The sequence below is a fragment of the Dromaius novaehollandiae genome, chromosome 1, assembly GCF_036370855.1.
Source record: "Dromaius novaehollandiae isolate bDroNov1 chromosome 1, bDroNov1.hap1, whole genome shotgun sequence".
NCBI lineage: Eukaryota > Metazoa > Chordata > Aves > Casuariiformes > Dromaiidae > Dromaius > Dromaius novaehollandiae.
The window spans coordinates 112,421,614-112,441,652 of NC_088098.1; the positions used below are offsets into that span (position 1 = coordinate 112,421,614).

Sequence of the window (20,039 nt, forward strand, 5' to 3'; positions counted from 1 at the left end):
TTTCTTTAAAAGGTATATGAGAATCAAAGAGCAGTAGAATTACTGGTTATAACATTTTGAAAAGGAAGACAAACTCCTATATATGCTAAATATGACCATAGGAAGACATATTTCACTTAGGTGGATGAAACCAGCTGCTTCCTTACAAAAATAAAAGCTGAGTATTTCTAAAAAAAAGGCTGATGAGCAATGTTCCACCCTTGATCTGTGCTTAAAACTCCTGCTGATGACAGCCCTTTTTGGCCAAAGCAGCAGCAGCAGCATAATTCCAAAAAAGGTTATGATTTTTCACAACGGCAAATACAGAAAGGTTGCAAACGTGCACTTCAAAAACAAGAAATCCTTTGTAAACATCTCCTGATGCTAAATATCAGTATTCAATTACATGTGCTGGGTTTTCATTTCTGGTAGACCTACAATTTTCTTACCTAAAGTTAAACTCATTGTGAGAAGACTAGAATAAAATTTTAAGCAGACATCTAGAAGCACTTAGGAGCTGTTTATCAAAATATAAATATGTACATATATATTTTAAATATTAAAAAGAGATACTTTGGTATCAACTATATCTGATCATTTTCTTCCTCTCAGAATTAAATTGCTAGAGAGTTTAGTTGACTTTCAATAATACAAAAAATATTTTCTTAATGCTCTTAAAATATAACAAGAGTGGGATTAAAATATGAAATTGATTTCCAAATAGATCTTAGATATGGAAAATAAATGGTTTACCCAAGACAGAATTAGAGGTGCAGGGAAAGAGGAGCTCCCTCTGATTTTCTGAATCACATTAAACTGTTTCTGCTATCCGTGGAAACTGTAAGTAGAAGAAAAAAGTCTTGTGATCTGAAGGTCATAATTACTTTGCAACCCGGCAGTCTTCTTTGTATACAGGATAAATGTTTGGCTAATGTTTAACATAGCCATTTAAAGGCAGATTGGGAAGGAAGATGCAGCATCCTTTTGCTTGTCTGTAGCTTGATGATTCCATAAGGTACTGGTATGATTATCCTAAATACTAAATATACTGAAGTATTAGATAGTTCAGACAGGAGATAGGTGAAGCTCTTAGACGTCTACAAACATTCAGGGAGCAACAGTAATTTCTCCATAACAAAGGAAGACATTGTAAGATCAGTAATTGGACAAATTATATATTATATGAGCATTGTAGTGTACCCCCCTTTGTCACAGAAGGGATGGCTGTAGAGTTTATGATCCTCAAAAAGAAAATACTCTTTATCATTTCTGAGATACATCTTCTTTCAAGGGCTACTTGATATTGCCTGATGTTAGTAAGTATAACGTTAGCAGTACATGTATTCTTTTCCTGAGAACTTCAGCAGAGAAGAAAGCTACCAAAATAAAGGCTCAAGAAACTCAGGGTTGAGTAGTGATGTTGTCATGATCCCTAATGAATAGATACAACAGTCAATTCAGATTTCTTTGAGAACAGTGATACTTGAATAGAGGTTTGTGGCCTGTTTTACTAAAACAGGTAACATATTTGCATGCTACTTTCTTTTTCCAGATGCTCCAACATTTGTGTCAAATCAAACCATGTATTATTCTTGGGAAGGTAATCCCATCAATATAAGCTGTGAAGTGCTAGCTAATCCATCTGCCTCAATTCAGTGGAGAAGAGGAAAATTAGTTTTACCTGCAAAAAATACAACACATCTGAAGACCTATAGTGCAGGAAGAAAGCTGATTTTAGAGGTAAGGCTTAAAATGGAAATCAACATTGTGACATTAATAAATATCTTTCTCAGTTTGGTGCTATTGGAAGTACTATACAGTGCATTTAAGGATAAGATGTACAAGTTTAAAGCTCCTTTTTTTCTTGTGATTTCTTGTGATCAGTTAGAAAATAAACCTTATTGCATGTCTTGCCTTCTGTTTTCCATCCGTAGTGAACACTGATGTAACTTGGGTTGCTTGCAAGTAAAAAGTACAAAAATAAATGTAAAGCTAATCTATCAAGTTGATATTAAAAATTAAAGTGAATGTATGGTAGTGTGGTAGCTTGGTGTGTACAAAAAGACTTGTGTGGCCTCAGTCAAGGTCAAGACAGAATAGTAAAGCAATAATAAACTGCATTTGGGTTTGATGATGATAATTTTCTCACGGAGGCACTGGAAAAATGAAAACTAAACTTCCTCCTCTCATCTAGAAGCTATGCTTGAGAATGAAACCTGAGAAAGACAGAAAACAAAGAATGGATTTTAATTATCCATCCAGTTTATTAACTTGACTCAACAGTGAACTACTTAGAAATAATGTACAACAAATCATGGTCCTTAATTAAGCATTTTACTGTATAGAGTCTGTAAGCACTATCTCCATATCTGGTCTCAGCTATTACTGGGACTACATACTCTAGTAGAGAGTTTTGGAGAAAGCTGGTTTTATCCTTTTGAATCTAGTATTAGGAGCTTGAGCATAATCTTCTCAGTTGCCGTGAGAAAAGAGGTTAAGAATTTATACAGAGTGGGTGGCTCACTTGTCTTTTTCCTGAAGTCCAAACAATTAACCTTTTTTCTTGACATTTACTGTGAGCCTATTAGTGTGAGGAAGCTTATTTTGCTCTTGCTTTTGGAAAAAAAAAACATTAGTTTTAATAGAAAAGCCTAGTTTTGTAGGAGATGTTAAGTGAGTGCTTCATGGGGGGATTGGGGCAGAGGGGAGGAGAGAACACACTATGTAATACAGTGTCAGAATACGGTATAATGATATTCATTAAAAAGCTTAAAATTAGTGACAAACTGACTTAGGCTGTTTTCATTCCTTTATGTTGATAAGACAGATGTCACTATGAATGAGCTACTAAAAATTGTTATGATGTTGGGTTATGATGTGATCTCTGTGTATCTTGGCAGAAATGATCTTTCTCCACATTGTGTACATCATTCATTATCCCCATGACCTTCCTTTTCTAGTGTGTCAGTTACAACAGCAAATGATTGAAAAGTTATCTAAAATTTGATGAAAGATGGTCTATGATAGCAAATCATTTTCTGCTTTCTGTAGCCCTTACAGGAATTAAGTATATTTTTTACATGTAAGCATATTAAAAAAAAAGGTCAATCTGTATTATATTGTGAGAAGATGACAGCAGGAAAATATTCATTACTTTTAATAACTGATTCTTTTATTTTGCCTGAAAATTCATATACAGCTTCTGGCTTTAGTGAGTTTACTCGTGTTAGCTGAGCCTTGGTAACCATGTATGAACATATATTTATCTCATCAGAAATGTGTAAGTGAACTATATTAACTTTAACTTCTTCCAAGGAGTTTTAACATACTTTTACAGTATTCTAGCAGCAGACATTCAGTTACTCTGTTCAGCTAGACGGTGTCATCAGGATAACCTGGAAAAAAAATCATTGACATTGTAGGAAACATTCGTTTGAAACATCAATTTTTGACGAGTTTAAACATTAAATTATACAGAGGAAAGAGGGAATTGATAACTTGCCACTGGTAAAGCCACAGCTTTCAGTGAAACAATCTCTACAATTCCTTTAAATAAAAGTTTGGACTGACACTGAAATCTGTTCTGCTTATTTATATAGGTTGGCAGTTAACACACCTTTTGAGTGCACTTTAATATGCGTTTTCAATAAAGGTGTATATTCCCTCGAAGAAACTTCATGGAGCCACTGTTACCTTCATAGAAGACAGATCTACAAAGGTTTCATGATATGATCTTTGTTCTTTCTTCTTCTGAAAACTTGTGCTCCTCCCAAGCAACTTACGGGTTCAGAAACCCTTTACCTTCCATATTTTACTCAGGGTTTCTGAAATCATAAAAGGGGTGGAGATATCTGCCTTTAGTAGGGAATTGTGGTAATTTTTACAGTTAACATCTGTGTTAAAGGAGTGGAAATAAAGATGCTGGTTAGGAAAACACAGACAGCCCTTGCTTGGTATCATATTGGTGTTAGAACTCCTATACAGGTTAACATTAGAATCCTAGTTCTGCAACTCCCTATAAACCTGGAGGAAAGGGAACAGATTTAAAGAAACCCAATCTTTTTTTCATTTGAGGGTGATCTTTCAGGTTTTTTGACTTAAAGTAAGGCTTTCACAAAGCATTACTTACTGACAAAAAAAGTGTCTTTGGCTTTTTGAGCGCTCTTACGGGTTCTTCACAACAGAAGGTATCACCTGAACAGCTGGGCAGGAGAGTGGATTGCAGTAAGACATTAGCTCCCTGTTGCAGTGGTATCTATTATTTGTTCTGTCTTATCTCCTCATTCACCTGAGTATACACCTGAGCCACATTCCTTGTATCTTCTCCTTTTCCCCTTTGTTTGGTATATTGTGAATCCTTCAAACAATAAAAAGTAAAATATTATCCTTGCATCATCTGTAGCAAAGAGCAATTTTCAGACCTGTCATTGCCTATTTCAGTCAAAATATCAGTATCTGCAAATAGTGTATTTGTGAACAAATAAGTGATTTATTGGATTTTCTTGCTTGTTTCAAAAATGAAGTTGTAAAGATGAACAGTGTCACCACTTTCCTTTATTTAGTTTCCTTATTTGAATTTGAAAAGGGGAGTTTGTCATGAAAAGGATGTATTTAGATCTGTATTTTGTGAAATATGCTAGATAGGATGAAGTAAGAACACATCTGCATATTGGTTAAGCAGAACATATTTACATTGCTATTTTTTTACAAGAACTTTGGTATGTGATTAGAAACTAATAATTACAAACTGTATTCATTTTAAAGATTGCTCCCACATCTGACAATGATTTTGGACGATATAATTGTACAGCCACAAACAGAATAGGAGCAAGATATCAGGAGTATACACTTGGTCAAGCTGGTAAGTAAATAAGTTGTTTCTTAGTTTCTTTAAATGGTTCTTTTATTTTTAACAAAATAAAGTTCAGACACACCTTCTTTAGTTCATTTTATTTCAATGGAATGTTTGCAGATACTTTTTAATTCTCTAAAAGTGAAGTAAAAGTACAAAGTAAACTAAGTCGGTTCCCTCAGGATATGAATCTTCTGTACATTTAATTTTAAGTCCTTCTAATATATGAAAAAGCAGAATTAGTCCCTTTTTTTCTTTGCCCCGTACTTCTCAGATTTATATTCTGGTTTGCATACAATAAAAATAAGGTAGAATTAAGAAAGTTTTTCTCTGTTTTCTCCCCTGTATTGTCATGAGAAAACCAGGGTCAGAAAAGACTGAAATACTTCAGCAAAGAATTTCTTTTCCATGTCTGGAGACGAGGAGTACTGAATTCTGTCTCCATTTGCAATCTTAATTATTTAATAGCAGATTCTGACCTAGCGTGCTAGATTGAAATCAAGCCCTGAGATGTTCAATGACCAATTTATATAGAATTTCTGAATACATTTTTAGGTCCATCTATCGTTGTTTTAGACATATATAAAAATATGACTCTATATGTGTTCTTTGGGAGAACTGACTATTGACTGAGAGTAAATGAGAGTTTTCTAGCATTTTTTTCAATGCTATATTCTTTCGGAATGGACCAATGCTTGTTGAGCAAAATTCAAGGTCTCCCAACATGTGATCTCCATACTTACAGTAATGTAAATTATGTAAATTATTTCATCTTTACTGACATCTGTGGAATTATAATCCATAGATTATATGGTTTTACTTCATCCAGAAAATCCATTACCCTCTATTTGATAACTTTTTCTGGTATTAACTTTGTTGTGATTCTGCTCTTCTTTTGATAGCTACATGCTACTAATGAAAAACATATTATCTCTCCTTTTGTATTTAAACATTCTTCATCCCAACTACTTTTCACACAATGAATTCCTTACTTTCCTCTTTACAAAATGCTCCTCAATTTAAGAGTTCCCACAATCTAATCCATACTGAAAACCTAAAATCATTTTATTTTTTGTGAAAGAAAAAAAAAACCAGACAAGACCAGTTTCTAGAACCTTCACTCTCATGATCATTTCATGAGAGTTCATGATCATTTATCTAGTTGATCTCATTTGCTTCAGTGGAATTACTTAGACAACTGAATTTGCATAACTGAGATAAAATTATGACTGTAGCAGCTCATCATTACTAAATATGGCTTTAAATACGAAACATGTATATGCCCTTTGACGTGTGAAAATTGAGGCAGTATTAGAAGAGCTCTGAGCTTTAAACAGGTTAGCAATTAATTTATCTGCCAACCATTCTTTTTCTAAATAAGAAATCTCACGACTTGCAGAAAGTTAGTGTTGATTTGAATAGGTAAACTACATCTATTATCTATATATTACTTCTGCCCTTGTTTAATTTATGAAATAGATTCATCCCTCTAAAAATTCAGGACCTGATTTTGTGAATATTCATGACTGGCATAGGATTTGCAGAGCTGCATTAAATTCATCAAAATTTGTACAAACAAAAGGACTGCACTTAACCCTTAATTTTAGTCAGTTACATCTATTTTTCTTCAGCAGTGTGGCTTTCTCTTCAAGGCAACACATGCGTCTATTAGATTGTGCAGTGCTACACTGGTCTCTGGAGTGTTGTATCTAAGGTTTGATACATGTGAGGCTTCAGTGGAAGACAAGAGCAGTAGGAAGGGCAGTATGGAAGGCAGCAGAATGATTTCTCAATTCCTCTCAAAATCAGAAAACTTGCTACTAGAAGTCTTTTGTGTTTAAATCCATAAACATAAGTGTTAGGAAAGTAAAGAAAAAAACTCCACTGCTAGGAAAGTGGAGAAAAAAACCCAGCTGCATCCCATAGGTGTCTTACCACCCAGGACAGGAGGAGATGAGTAGATAGAACAATTATGCCAAAGAGAAATAGAAGTCATACTGTGGTTATTGTTGTACACTGTTTTGTTCTCATAATGATGTGTATACATATGCTAGCATTTCAGCAAATATTTTATACCTGCTGAAAGTTTTCCTAGATTTTCAAAACAAAATATCAAAACACAACTCAGTGATACAACATGATGATTATTTTTTCTGTCTGTGTTGCAACTCGTAATATTATCTTAGCTAGAAATTTCTCTCCTGGCTTCAAAAATAATTAATTTTAATATAAAATAGTGCCCATTTTTAATTGAAAAAAATGATACTTTGGTTATGCCTTTTATTTCAGCAAATACTCATATGAGAGACTGCGGAAATGCAACTGAGTGCAAATACTATGTACAAGCTGTAATCCTGTTTCAGCCTTTTAATGCAACTATGCCACAGATGTTAGTGATGCCAGTTTTTCAAACAGCTTAGTATTCCCTACTTTTGCAACAATTTGTTTAACATTTCAGTCAATTCTGCACAAAAGCTTGATTAGCACTTTTGAAAAATACGTATTCGAGTTAAAGGTAAATCAAGACATATTTAGTGAAACAAATAAAGAACTATGAGAAGTTACTATATTAAGCATGAGCTATAAATGGGCATTTTATATGATGAAATAAAGTGCAAAAAATAGGAATAAACACAGATTTTGTAGTAGCAATAGTGAACATGTATCCTTCATAGGAGTCGTTGTAATTATGTGGGGTTGGAAATATTTCTTTTGGGTGTGTCAGGGCTCCATTGTGCTAGGCGCTACATCCAGTAGTATAAGGCATTCACTATCCCAAAAGATTGACATTGTTAGCATGTGTACCCAAACAGAGTTAAAAAAAAAACATAGCAAATAGCAAATGTAGTTCACTGCTGCCAGTTTTACACTTAAACTAGCATCAACTGGAAATGAAAAACAGTCAGGGAGATGGGTACTATTAGGGGTTAAACATCAAACTAATTACAGGAATAACATTTTTTCATGTGTTTTAATACAGCCTGGATTTCCTTCTGACTTCCATTTATAAGTACTGATGCTGGGGCATAGCGTACTTCTACTATGGATCTGTCAGGGAAAAATAAATGGTGTTTCCAGTTGGGAGATAGTATTAAGCAAAGTGTCCTGCTAGGGTAAATTTTACAAATATAATGATTGTTTTACTGAATTGTTTTCTCTTAAAATTCTGCAGGAGTGACTACTTGCTTCATGTTTTGTTCCATTTTCTTTTTTTGTTGTTGGTTTTCATCAGAATAAGATTACTTTTTTTAATTTACTGGTACTTAAAAAGTGATCATATTGCTTATTGCTGATATCTTTATTTCTGTTGTCATCCTTTAGAGATTAGACTTATCAATGATAGAATAAGGTCTCTTTCCAAATAGAGGCGCAATTTGCAACCATACCGTTTTGTATGACAGGAAAACTATACCTGTTCACTCTAATTATTCAAAGCTACTGAGTCAGCTTGAAGTCCAGACTCTTCCTTTAAAGCTTTCAAAACAATTGAAGAACTGCAGCCTATTCAAGGTTTAACACTGAAAAGCATTGGCCATTACTTGCGAAATGCTGAGAACGTTCAGCAGTCATGGAAGGCTTAAGATTTAGAGGTACTCAGCACCAGCCTTGTGGTGACCAATTTTTAAAAATACCAAATGGTTGGCATCCAGCTTTTTGATTTCTTAAGCATTTGAATTATTGTGTGAATAACATGTAGAATCCAAAAAACACATTCTTTTTTATTTCTTGGCACTACAGTTGAATAACTTCACGTCACAAACACAACTTTTATTATAGAAGTCTACTTATACTCTGTTTTTTTCTCTACGACAGGCTTAGACTTTGGCAAGCCAGGTGAGCTTGGCAGATTGTCCCAATGGCTTTCAGAGCCTGAGGTGAGCAGAGATATTCCTAGATTTGCCCAGATCTAGTTTAGTCATAGTTTATGTGAAATATTAGTATGTAGGGAGATAGTGTTAACTATTAAACACAGTTTACCTTTTTGTTGAGGTCTCAATATTATTATTTCAAATGTTTTGGGATAGGTGAATAGAAAATTGTTTTGCCAGCAATAATCTTAGACCATGTTATTTGAATGGATGTTTTATTATCTTAAAATGATAAATGATAAGATTGTGACACAGAGAGCTAAACAGCATTTTTTAAGTTAATTTTTTATTTTAATACTAACACTAATGTGTATTTTGCACATAGCAATATAAAGCTGGGTGGAGTCCAGAGCCCCTAAAAGTTAACGATGATTCCCCTCTATGGCTCTCATGGCCTTATTCCCTCCACACTTCACTTTCCTCTTCTTTCCCTGTGTCTGTGATGTCAAAAGGTTTCTGATTCACCTTTTTATCTCAGTCTTTCTTTCAGTCTTTGCACCTAGGTGGATACTTTCATTTCTGATGAAAGTTGAGATTCTCATCTCATTACATCATGCCTGGAACTGCAGCTCAGCGTGGGGACTTGCAGTGACTAAGCCTCAACATGAGCAACTATTGGCAGAAGCCATGCTAATATTGACAATTTGCAAATTAGCTATATCATACAGCTCTGTTGATGAATTTCAAAGTTGTCTTGCCATTCCTATTATTTGTTTTCTACAATATACTATAGAACATCAAGCATTTTACAGCATTTAGAGGTGGTGACATATACCTAAAGAAATGAGATATGCTATATGTTTCCCTTCTACAGCAATATTATAGGGAATTGAAAAGCAAAATTAAAATAAATTCCAAAATTTGATTAGATATTGAGAAGTCTCATGCTACTTTATTTAATCAACTATAACTTAAGCATCTTGTGTACACAGAAAATCAGTGAAGACAAAGAATGATAACATCAAGAGCAAATGAAGACATGGGAAAGACTGAGCTTCACATAAATTATATTCTGGAACCTGTTTTACAGAATCAAGTCGTGCTCAAAATACAATGAGTTTGATCCATAACTGACAAAAGCTGCAACATCAAATTTGATAGTTTAGAATCCAGATTTTGGTAATGGTATTTTGTAAAATTAATGGATGTTGTTCTTTGTTTTTCTAAATACTTGTGTTTTCACACAGGCAAAATAAAATCAAAGAATCTCCCTGGAAAATAATGTAAAAATAAAGATAGTCATGTTTTGTACAAAGACAGTGTTTCAGGGTCTTACTGATTTTTTTTAAGATGGTTGATTTGGTCTTCATATAGCTTTCCTCTTGCAGCTTGCAAAAGCCCATTTATCTCCATAAAATATAGATAGCTCTGAAATCTAGATGTCAGTCCTAAAACTTGCCATTCATATTTTCTTCTTTAGCATCATCAGCTGAAGGATTTTTATTAGGAAAACAAATATGGCATTATTTTTGATAACCACATGTGTTCAGGAAGCAGCATGAAATTGTCAACACCGCAATAGTGTTTTGTGTGCATGTATCTTTCATTTTATTATTTATGTGTTTGCTGCCTGTAGCTCTGTTTCTTACTTTATTCCTTATTTAGCCAGAACTCCCAGTTACTTGGCAGAAGAAATCTATGGTAGTTTTTCCTGAGCAAAGACATCAAGGCAAGAGTGGTCCTAATGTGTAGATTTAATATAGAATTTTTTCTCCATTCTAAGGATGTGCAAGCACATTTTTTTTCATGAAGGTCTTTCTTTGACTCCAAAGGTCTACTACCCACCCCCCTCTCCTTTTTCCTTGCCATGGTCCTGATATTGCTTACTTTTGGTAGTTAGAGGTGCTGTTCCTCTCAGTGAACTTACAATGCCAGATGTACAGAGATACGAGAAGCTGCAAAACTGCACTAGGAACCTAATGACAGGAGATGAGGAGACAGGAACTAACTGGAAAATAAGTCTCTGAACCCAATACCATCACTTCCTTTTTTCCATTTACATCACAGCAGCTTAATTCTCACAATGATTTTTTTTTTCCATAAAACTGTCCACAACATAGCTTGAAAACAAAATTCCAAGTGAAAAAGACTGGTCATTTATTGAACAGGTTGGTAAAGCATGATACACTTCAACAGAGCATTTGCGTATCAATGGAGATAAATATGTGCTCATAATTCGGTATGTATTTCTCTATCAGCTGCAGTAATGTTTTTGGAACGAAACCAACTCTTATTTCATTTAGGCAAATGTATCACAATGTTTGTTTGTGCTAACAAGTCATGCAATGAGTAAAAAATGTATCAAGTGCAATTTCACAATTAATATTTGGGAGTCTTTATTTGTAAGGAATTCTTTAACACAGTACATGAATACAGTCACATTACTAAACAGAGACAAAATCACTGTGGAAAGAAAATGAAGTTGACTATCTCAATGTCTGAAACTTTTTAAATTATTTTGAATGAAATTTCATTAAATTTAAAGGCTTAACTTTTGATAAATGACCCCTTGTTTTGACAGCGGTACGAGGACAACAGTGATAGCAGTGGGACTTCTAAGACAAAAAATGTACCAAAATATGTGCTATGAAAAAGTGATCATTAGAGTATGTATGGAAAAGAAATCCCACCCTCTCTCTATCACATACTTCTTAGGCTTATATCCATAGCAGGTTATGAAAGATTAATTACCGTCCATAGCTCAGCTCTTAGGCGATTCATTTCTTTCTGTTTTTTGGAAGGAAAGATGACAAGAAGCATCCACAATTCTATCCTTCCAGGTTCAGACTTCAATGGACACAATCTTCCAAATTATTCTTCACTCCTACTAACCATTGAGCTAAGACCTTATATTCTAACACAAAAATCATGGCAGTGCTCCAGATAATTTCAGCTGGCAGGGGATTGCTCACAAGCTGAAATGTTTAGCTAGAAACCAGAGGGCTGTTTAGCTTGCACAACCAAATTCATACTCATTAGAGAACTACAAAATTAGATTCAGTTCATTATGCTGCTAATGATTTTCTTTGGGGAAAAAGTTACAGATTTAACTAGTCTGAAGAAGACAGTAGGTATTTTAGTCTGTTTTATCTAAATGAGAGTGCTAGTAGTTGTTTCTGGTTGTGACTAGTAATGTGTCTCCTGTTGTATTTTCTACAGGTGACTCACTGTTTTCTTAAAATAAGACACTGATGTAATTCAAATCTGAATATTGCATAAAAGTTACCTTTACATGTGTGGGTGGCTTGGATTATGGGATGCATATTTAACATAGTATTTTGAATGTATTTCACACTTTAATGAGTTTTAAATATATTGCATCATGGTAGTTATGCAAAACATTTAACTGGATTTTCACAAGAGCTTCATTTTATGCTTATTACCAAATGGAACCATATCTTCATTTGGCAGAAATTATACTTGAATCTTCAGTAGAGAACATAAGGTTCTTCCTTAAGGATGTCTTCTTCCTTGTGCCATGTTTATTATAGTTTCAATTTTGAACATTCTTAACAACAGCAAAGGAATAAAAGTTTTTAGGAACTCTTCGTAGTACTGTAGGTATCCACAGCCACTTTTAACTCACAGCTAAATGGTAAGGCCGTTCACCTTCAATATTGGAGAGCCAGATTCATCTTCCATGTTCTGAGTGATCTCTATCTGCATCTCTCAGACTGTGCCATGCCACTGTATTTTGATGATCCTGGATTGTTTTTCTGTCGTTCTTATGTTGGAGTTTTTCCACTCTTCTTGGAATAGTCGTTTGAGCTAGAGAGAGAAAGAATCTGTCCATGGGATGGTTTCTAAGGCACTGTCACTGATGGGAATAACCCTCATGCTCACAGCTGTAATGAGAAGCTGGAAAGCAGACACCAATTGGTTCTAATCCTCATACTCCTCTGCATTTGGGATGAATGCTTACTTAGCAAGCAACTGGTATGACTAGTTCTTCTTCTGTGAAACTGTGTGACTTTTTTGAACAATTTTTTCTTAACAACTTTTTGCAAGGGTTTGAATCCCTCAAGTGTATTCTACCCAAATCTTAAACTACCTGGACTCTTAACTCATTTAGCTGTGTCTCTGAGTAAAAGATATGAATAATGTACATCCATGAAAATAAATCTGTGATGTTTTTAACACAATGAGCAATAAGCAATGGAGGTTTCAGGAGACCTATGTTCAGAAAGACTAACTGTAGCAATCCACACAGGTATGGTATCAGTGTTTGGACATTCAACTCTGATAAGTGCTAGGGAACTTTTCTGGAAAGATGTAGATGCCTGATTATTAAAAGGTTGGACAAATCAGACCCTCTAGCAAAGCTTTGTCAGGAGCCCTTTTCATGTGAATTCATAGAAGGATGTGTCCTTAACTTCATTTTTCAATATTTTATTACAATTTTAAGCTCATTTTTATTCAAGTACCAATACTGGGGGAAGTTCAGATTGATTCTCTTTTCATGCCTGACTGTCTGACAGCCCATGAATAAATGCTACATTTAATGTAAAAAGTTTAATACCGACTGACCAAATGATAGGCTTTGATCTGTGTCAGCCTCTTGTACAATCCTTGTAAACATATCTTGCATACCGTGGAAACAAACGAAATGTCAAATGTGTAAGCAGAAAGGAGACCATATGCAAATAGTTGTCAAATGTATCAGAAGAGAATTTTTCTAAGAGCATTTCAAGTGTTTGGTCAACTGTCTGCAGAACTAAAATTCTTCCTAGTATTTTCAATAAATTTTTTTGTAATTATAACACTTGAAAATGTAGGACAATTAGAAAAATTAGCCTTCCCTGTGTTAGTTTATTTGGTCATATGCTGTAAGTGTAATGTAATTGTTTCATTTTTAAATATGTACTGACTCCAGGGTTAATTTTTCACTTTTTTTTTTAATCCGATAGTACAAACACCTGCTTTTTTTCATAGTTCTTTTCTACTTTGAAAGCTATGCCTTTGCTTTTGATTTCAGAGCAAATATGTTTCTTCTAACCTGTTCTGCAAATTATTTCTTAAACTGAAAGGAGAATAGAAACCTTCCATTAATATTCCTTGCTAGTAGTTTGGAATACAGTCTATTGGGAAGAAAAGAAAAAGCGGATTTATATGTTCAGCTGTGTTTCAGATTTTCATAAAAATGGCCAAATGATTTCTATGGTTTGCTGGCTTAATCTCATTTAGAGGAATTCAGTGTCTGAATGATCTATTTAGCCATAACTGTTCCTCCTGTTAAATTTGATTTAAAGTTGGTTATTCTCCTTTACTTAATTATATAGTAAACAAAATAATCAATCAACTCTTATATTTGCTTATTGGCCAAGTTAGCTATTAAAAAAGATCATTGTATAAAAGGCAAAAAATAGAAAATGTTTTTGCATAACTTTAACATACAAGAAAATAAACCTAGTTTTCTGATAGCTTTATGTTAGAAAGCTTAAGTCATTTATCTAAGACAAACATTATTTCATCACATTCAGTATTCATTTTTTCTCTCTTCAGGATGTTAAGGAGACTTTTTATGGTAGTTTTAACTGCTAGTTTAGGTCTGTCTAGTTGCTGCCATTTATTAAATTGATGTTTGTATTTTTCTAGATGTGCCATCAAATCCTTATGGAGTACGAATTTTAGAGTTGTCACAAACCACTGCCAAAGTTTCCTTCAATAAGCCGGATTCACATGGAGGTGTGCCCATTCATCATTACCAAGTGGATGTAAAAGAGGTAGCCTCAGAAACCTGGAAAATAGTGCGCTCCCATGGAGTTCAAAGTAAGTCTACAGAAAGTAGATGGAAGTATTTTAAGTGAAAGGATATCAATAGAAAACAATGCAAGTGTATGTTTACTGATTCTTTGTCTGTTCATTATGCTTAGCCCAGTAGCTGTTTCTTCAGCTAATAATAATGAAGTCAGACCTTTCTATACCAACTAGGAATCTTGCTCTGATCTTGTAAAAGTGAATTACTACTTTTTAGATTTACAAAATATTGATGAACAAATTTACAATTATATCCCATTTTTTCACTGTCCAGAGAAGTAGCTACAAAGAATATTTTTAAAGTTACAAATTTCAAAGAGATCAGAAATCATGGAAGAGCTAGCTTGACAATGTGCATTAGGTATGCAGTTAAGTTTAAATTTTTAAGTAAGCTGTTACATGATACTTAATCCTGAAGATTAATTACTGATTTTGAGAGACTTAGTAACCTTTCTATGTACCTGCTAATCTTCATTGTTTTTATTTCAAAAGTATATTTATAAAATATTTTTTAACAAATTACATGTTAAATGCATGTGTTACATATTATACATTGGGTATGCTACAAATGGGGCCAGTTCCTGACCAGGTCTATGCCCTCTTTGCAGTTCTCTAAAGGCAGAAAATATGTATAAACCTCACAAAGTAGAGAAGTGTTCTTTGAGTACCTGCCCAGACACGGTATTTGGACAGAGTACAGTTAATAGTTCAGTAATTCCTTGCATCCATATTTACCCTTTTGTATTTTTAACAGGCAGCACAACTGCCTATGCTGAGAATTACAATATACCAGATACTAAAACCAAAAGTGATCCATCTGTGCAGTAGACTGCAACATACTCAAATGAGAACCAACTCGCTGACTATATAGAGTGCAGTCACAGAGGTGCTTAATTTAAATGTAAAAGCAGAATGAAAAAAGTCTTCAATGATTACTTCATACAACAGTATTTACCTTACTCCCCATATAACTTTCTTTTCCTATCATTTCTGTCAATATGAAGTTTGTGAAAAGATTAATTGATTACATTATGAAACATATATAACTACACAGACCATTGCGGTTATCAGAGTTAGCTAGAGCTGCCTTCTCTAAAAGTTCACTTTGTTTGATTTTGAAACATGCTTTCAGCATTACACATTTAGTTGTTGTAAAGAGATGATTTTTGAGATTTCTGTATAACATATATTGATCTGCTTGGAATTACTTTAGTATAATATCTGAATTGTATGGTAGTTTATTGTAAAAATGGAAAGTCGAGTGGCAGGTGCTTGCAGTGGTTATAAAGTCAATACCACTATGCAGTACACTATAAATATTTAGGGCCTCCACTGCCATATCTATTAAAATTGAAGAAATAGCTTCTTTGAACAAAAGACTGTGTTAGGTGCTAAATGCTGTCATGTTATTTACCTCATGGCTTCCTTTTGTGCCCTTTGCTTTCTTATTTTGGTTTATTGTCCTTCCTCAGCAGGAAGTTTTGAGGGGATTTCCCTTCTTTCAAATGTCTATTTTCCTCTTCACTTTGTTTTTCCCCCACTGTAACAGTGAGAGGCTTTGGTGATGAAACAAAAATAGAGCACACCATTTTTGGATATCTTAAGGGTACCTCTCGCTAGCATATATTATAAGAGACTACTCCAAGTGATGGCAAAAACTAGCAACTATCAAAGTGACCTAAAGAGTCATCTTTAGCCTGCAAACAGATATACTTAGTAAACAGATAAGTATCAGGAAGGTGCACTTTACTGAGAGTACAGTGGACAATATTAAGAATGAATCATAGATCTATAATTAATTTATGCTGTTTTCTGAAATCTCTTTTTGTATTTCCCTGCATAGAAAAATTGTATGCACTGTATTTCTCTGAATTTCTCTCCGAATTACTTTAAAGATCAAAAATTACTACAGATTTTCAAATATTTGCTAAGCAAGAGGCATTTTGTTGTTTCTGTAAATCTTGGTGGTTCTACACTGCATAATTTTGACAGGGCAGTCAAAAGGGACCTGGCTGCTTTTATCATAAATTGTTTGAGATATTCCATAAGGACTTAAAGCTTGTTACATTTGTGATGTTCTATATGGCCAAAACAGAAAAACAAGTTACATGTTGCCAAAACAGAGTGAACAGCCCAGTGCAAAGTCTTCCAAGACTGATACATCAAAAAACAATATTAGCTTTTTTTCTTAGGAAAATACCGCAAACTGTAATTGGAGTCTTTCTGAAGAGTTCAGCTTTCACCTGTGTCCTGAGCATTCAGAGAGTTTCAGCAAGTTTTCTAAACATCTGTTTAAACCACTCTTCATTGCTTTTTAGCCCATTTACAGAGTCATGGTCGATACCGTATAGATACCTTCTTTCTAAGCCCCTCTTTTCAGTTACTGAATGAGTTTTTAAAGCAGCTTTTCTTAGTGTGAAGGGCATTCCTATTTTCTTTATATTTTTGAAGATATTAAGATAGTTTGAAAACTTTTAAATGATAAAATATACCTAATATTTTTGAGATAGTTTCTCATTGTGTTTAAGTTACTTTAAGACTGCTTTCCTTCCAAGCTTCTACATTTGCTCAGTTGAAGCATGGGAGGAGGATGTTTGGACTACATGCAGTTAATGTTCTGTATTATGGTTTGTAGTTGGGTCATCACAATTTCCACACTTGGTCAATATTCTGTAATGGAAACCAAATCACTATTTTCATGTGTTCAAATTTTAGGGGCAGGTTTATGGTTAAGATTCAGATATAAATGCTAGTAAAGAGGGACAGTTACTGTTTGCACATCTCAAATAAGGATACATACATAATGCGTGAGTCATGAATTTATCCCCAGTGATAAACCATGCTGAAATTTTACAGGATGTCTTTTTATCAGGTTGATTTAATTCAAGAGTGATAAAACAGCACAGCAGTTCTGGCTGGCTTCTTTCTTGCCACAGTGTGGGTAATGTATAAGTTCCCAGATCCTCTCTTAAGAGGAAGACACAGCAAATCCTACATTCTGGAGAAACTAGTGTCCCAAAGGCTTCTAGCTTTCCCATATGGAGACTGTCCAGGCTAAACTGGATCTTCTAGTCCTTCTGTGCTGTAACTGGAAGAAATAGTGTAGTTGTCTTGACACAGTCATACAGAACAGCCATAAACTTATAAAGTCAATGTTGAAAGCTGCATTTTTTAGTGCAACAAATATCATGGAAAAGTAGATATATAACCTTATTTATAAATTTAACAAACAATTTCTTCAGTGACCCCTATCCCCACCCCCAAAAGATGTCTTTTGTCTCAAACTGTGATAGTTTGACATGTTTTCAGATCAAATTATGGAGAAAATTCCAGAGCGGCCAGTCAGGGCCAGGGGCCAGGCCAGGGCCATGGTGGGGCTGGAGCTGGTACCGCTGCGGCATTGTGGGGCAGCGACTGACGGCCCCAGGCTGGGCTGCGATGGGGGCCCAGGGCTGGGCCGGAGCAGCGAGGGCTGGTGACCTTATAAGTAGTGTATAGAAGCCCACTAATCTTCAAGTAACAGAAGTGTGGATAATATTGGCAAGGTTCATTCTTCAAGGAGAGTTCACATTCTTTCAACCAGGCATCTGGGAGAAAGCTCTGTGGGGGATATTGCTCAGCCTTCATCAAGGAGGAGGAGTCAACAAGTGCAGAGCCTTCGCCATGACTGCCTCTGTAGACACAAAGAAACCAGTGAGAAGATGTAAGATATATATTCTGGGAGAAATTATCTCGCAACCTTCTCTGCAGTTTTAGCTAGAAAAGAAGGACGCTCACTGGTAAGTTTCTAAGTAATCAGCATAGACTTCATGAGGAAAAAAAATGCATTATTTCTCCCTTTCAAGCAGTAATTCTGGTAGTAATTCATAGAGCAGCAAATAATGTATTGGTAATGAAATGAACATAGCTTATCTACAAGTCTAAACCAGTTTGGAGGTGTGCCTGACACTTGAGCAAATCTGATCTCCAGAATTTCTTAGATGTCTTGCACAGGAATAAAAGAAACTAAAAAAGCCCTAAAATATTATGCTGCGGTTTACTTCAGCATAAGATGGATATTACCACCAAAACTCTAGTAATTTTTTCTTACTTCTTTACATTTTTATGTATTTAGATATATATACACACGTCAATGAATCTTTCTTTTCAGAACATTAAAAACTCATATAAAAGTGAAATCTTAAGGAAGAAACAGTCTCTAAATTTCTAGTACCACTCCATTTACTGGCAGTACAGCAAAATGTAGGATACAGTAAAAACCTAGTCCCACGTTAAGACTACTGTAAAAATTCACAGGTTGGATATGTGGATGATTGTCACTCTTGTTTTAGAGAAGATAGCTATATATTTTCAGACATGTATAGCCAATAGTCTCTCTCTCTCTTCCTGCTTATTCTCCCTCTTGCTCCCTCTAAGCTGCTAATAGCTAGTATTACCCCTAGTTTTACCCATATCGGTTTATAGTGTGAAAGGAAGAAAATGTGCTCTCATATTCAGTGGGATTCATGATGTTCTGTTTCTCTTCTTTTGCTGGCTCTAGGGCCTCGTGATGCAATACTCAGCTCAGCCATATAGTGTGTTTTTCCGTGTTCTTGTGTTTGGAAGTTCTCAGATTTAAGACTAAACTTTTTTAAAAACTATTATTTTAAGCTATTGCTTTTCGTGATTATTTCTGAAAGGTTGGTTAAACTTAAATTTCTTGTATTTTTTAAATTCATTATTCCTGCTTCATATAACACCTCAAAAAACAGGGAAGTCTTTAAGCACAGGTAGAGGAAAGTCCATCAATTTATTCAATTTAATAATGTTTGAAGAGCTTCTAGGTTTTCTAAGTTTTTAAGGAAGTTGCTTAAGTATTAATGCCTAGCTAATTTAAGTATTTTTTATACTTAAAGAATTTCTTACATCAATAACAAATTGCAGCATCAAATGACCCTGGAGAAGTGCACATAACAGGGCTTTCAGACAATGAAGATTTCTGTAAAGACACAGCATGTTTACAATTATACTTTACAAAATAGCTTATTATGAAAAAATTTTAAAAATAGGGAAAAATATAATTTAGGAGAAAGATGTAATTTAGAAGGCAAAAATACTTTTCAATCATCCGTGCTTTTCTTTAGAGTGTTAAGTTCATAAAATAATGATAGAAAAAAATATTTAGCCTATTTTGAGTAAGTTTAAAGAGGTTTCTTTTCTTAAAGCATTTGCCCGCTAGTACATTAGTATAAATTAAGTCTGGCCATATTAGAGACTGGTTAGTCTAAGAATGTTAATCTTTGTGGTTGCCCTAAAACTAATAACAAACTCTCAAATGAATGCACATTCTGATGTGGTTTAAAACACAGTTCATTCATGCTAATCAGCATCACAACCTTACATTATTCTTTATTTTTGTTCTTAAAAACCAAAAACATCTTATGATGTATATTTTAATGAAACAAATGTCTGGGCCTTCCTAGTGTTTCTAGGTTTTGTGTTTTTTTAGGAGTCAGTTTATCCAGTTGCAAGTCTTTTAAGCAAATTATTTCTAGATATATAATTTAACATTTATAAGATATTAACAAGTATCATCAAATATT

General features: G+C 34.3%; 1 protein-coding gene across 2 annotated transcripts in view; it reads left to right on the forward strand.

Annotated features, from left to right (window-relative positions):
- Positions 1 to 20,039, forward strand: part of NCAM2 (neural cell adhesion molecule 2) — a 321,358-nt gene that overhangs the window by 229,378 nt on the left and 71,941 nt on the right. For both annotated transcript variants that reach the window (XM_026108971.2, XM_026108972.2), the window contains exons 10-12: positions 1,532 to 1,719; positions 4,744 to 4,840; positions 14,296 to 14,469. In XM_026108971.2, coding sequence (XP_025964756.1) covers positions 1,532 to 1,719; positions 4,744 to 4,840; positions 14,296 to 14,469 — 459 coding nt within the window. The remainder of the gene's footprint in view (positions 1 to 1,531; positions 1,720 to 4,743; positions 4,841 to 14,295; positions 14,470 to 20,039) is intronic.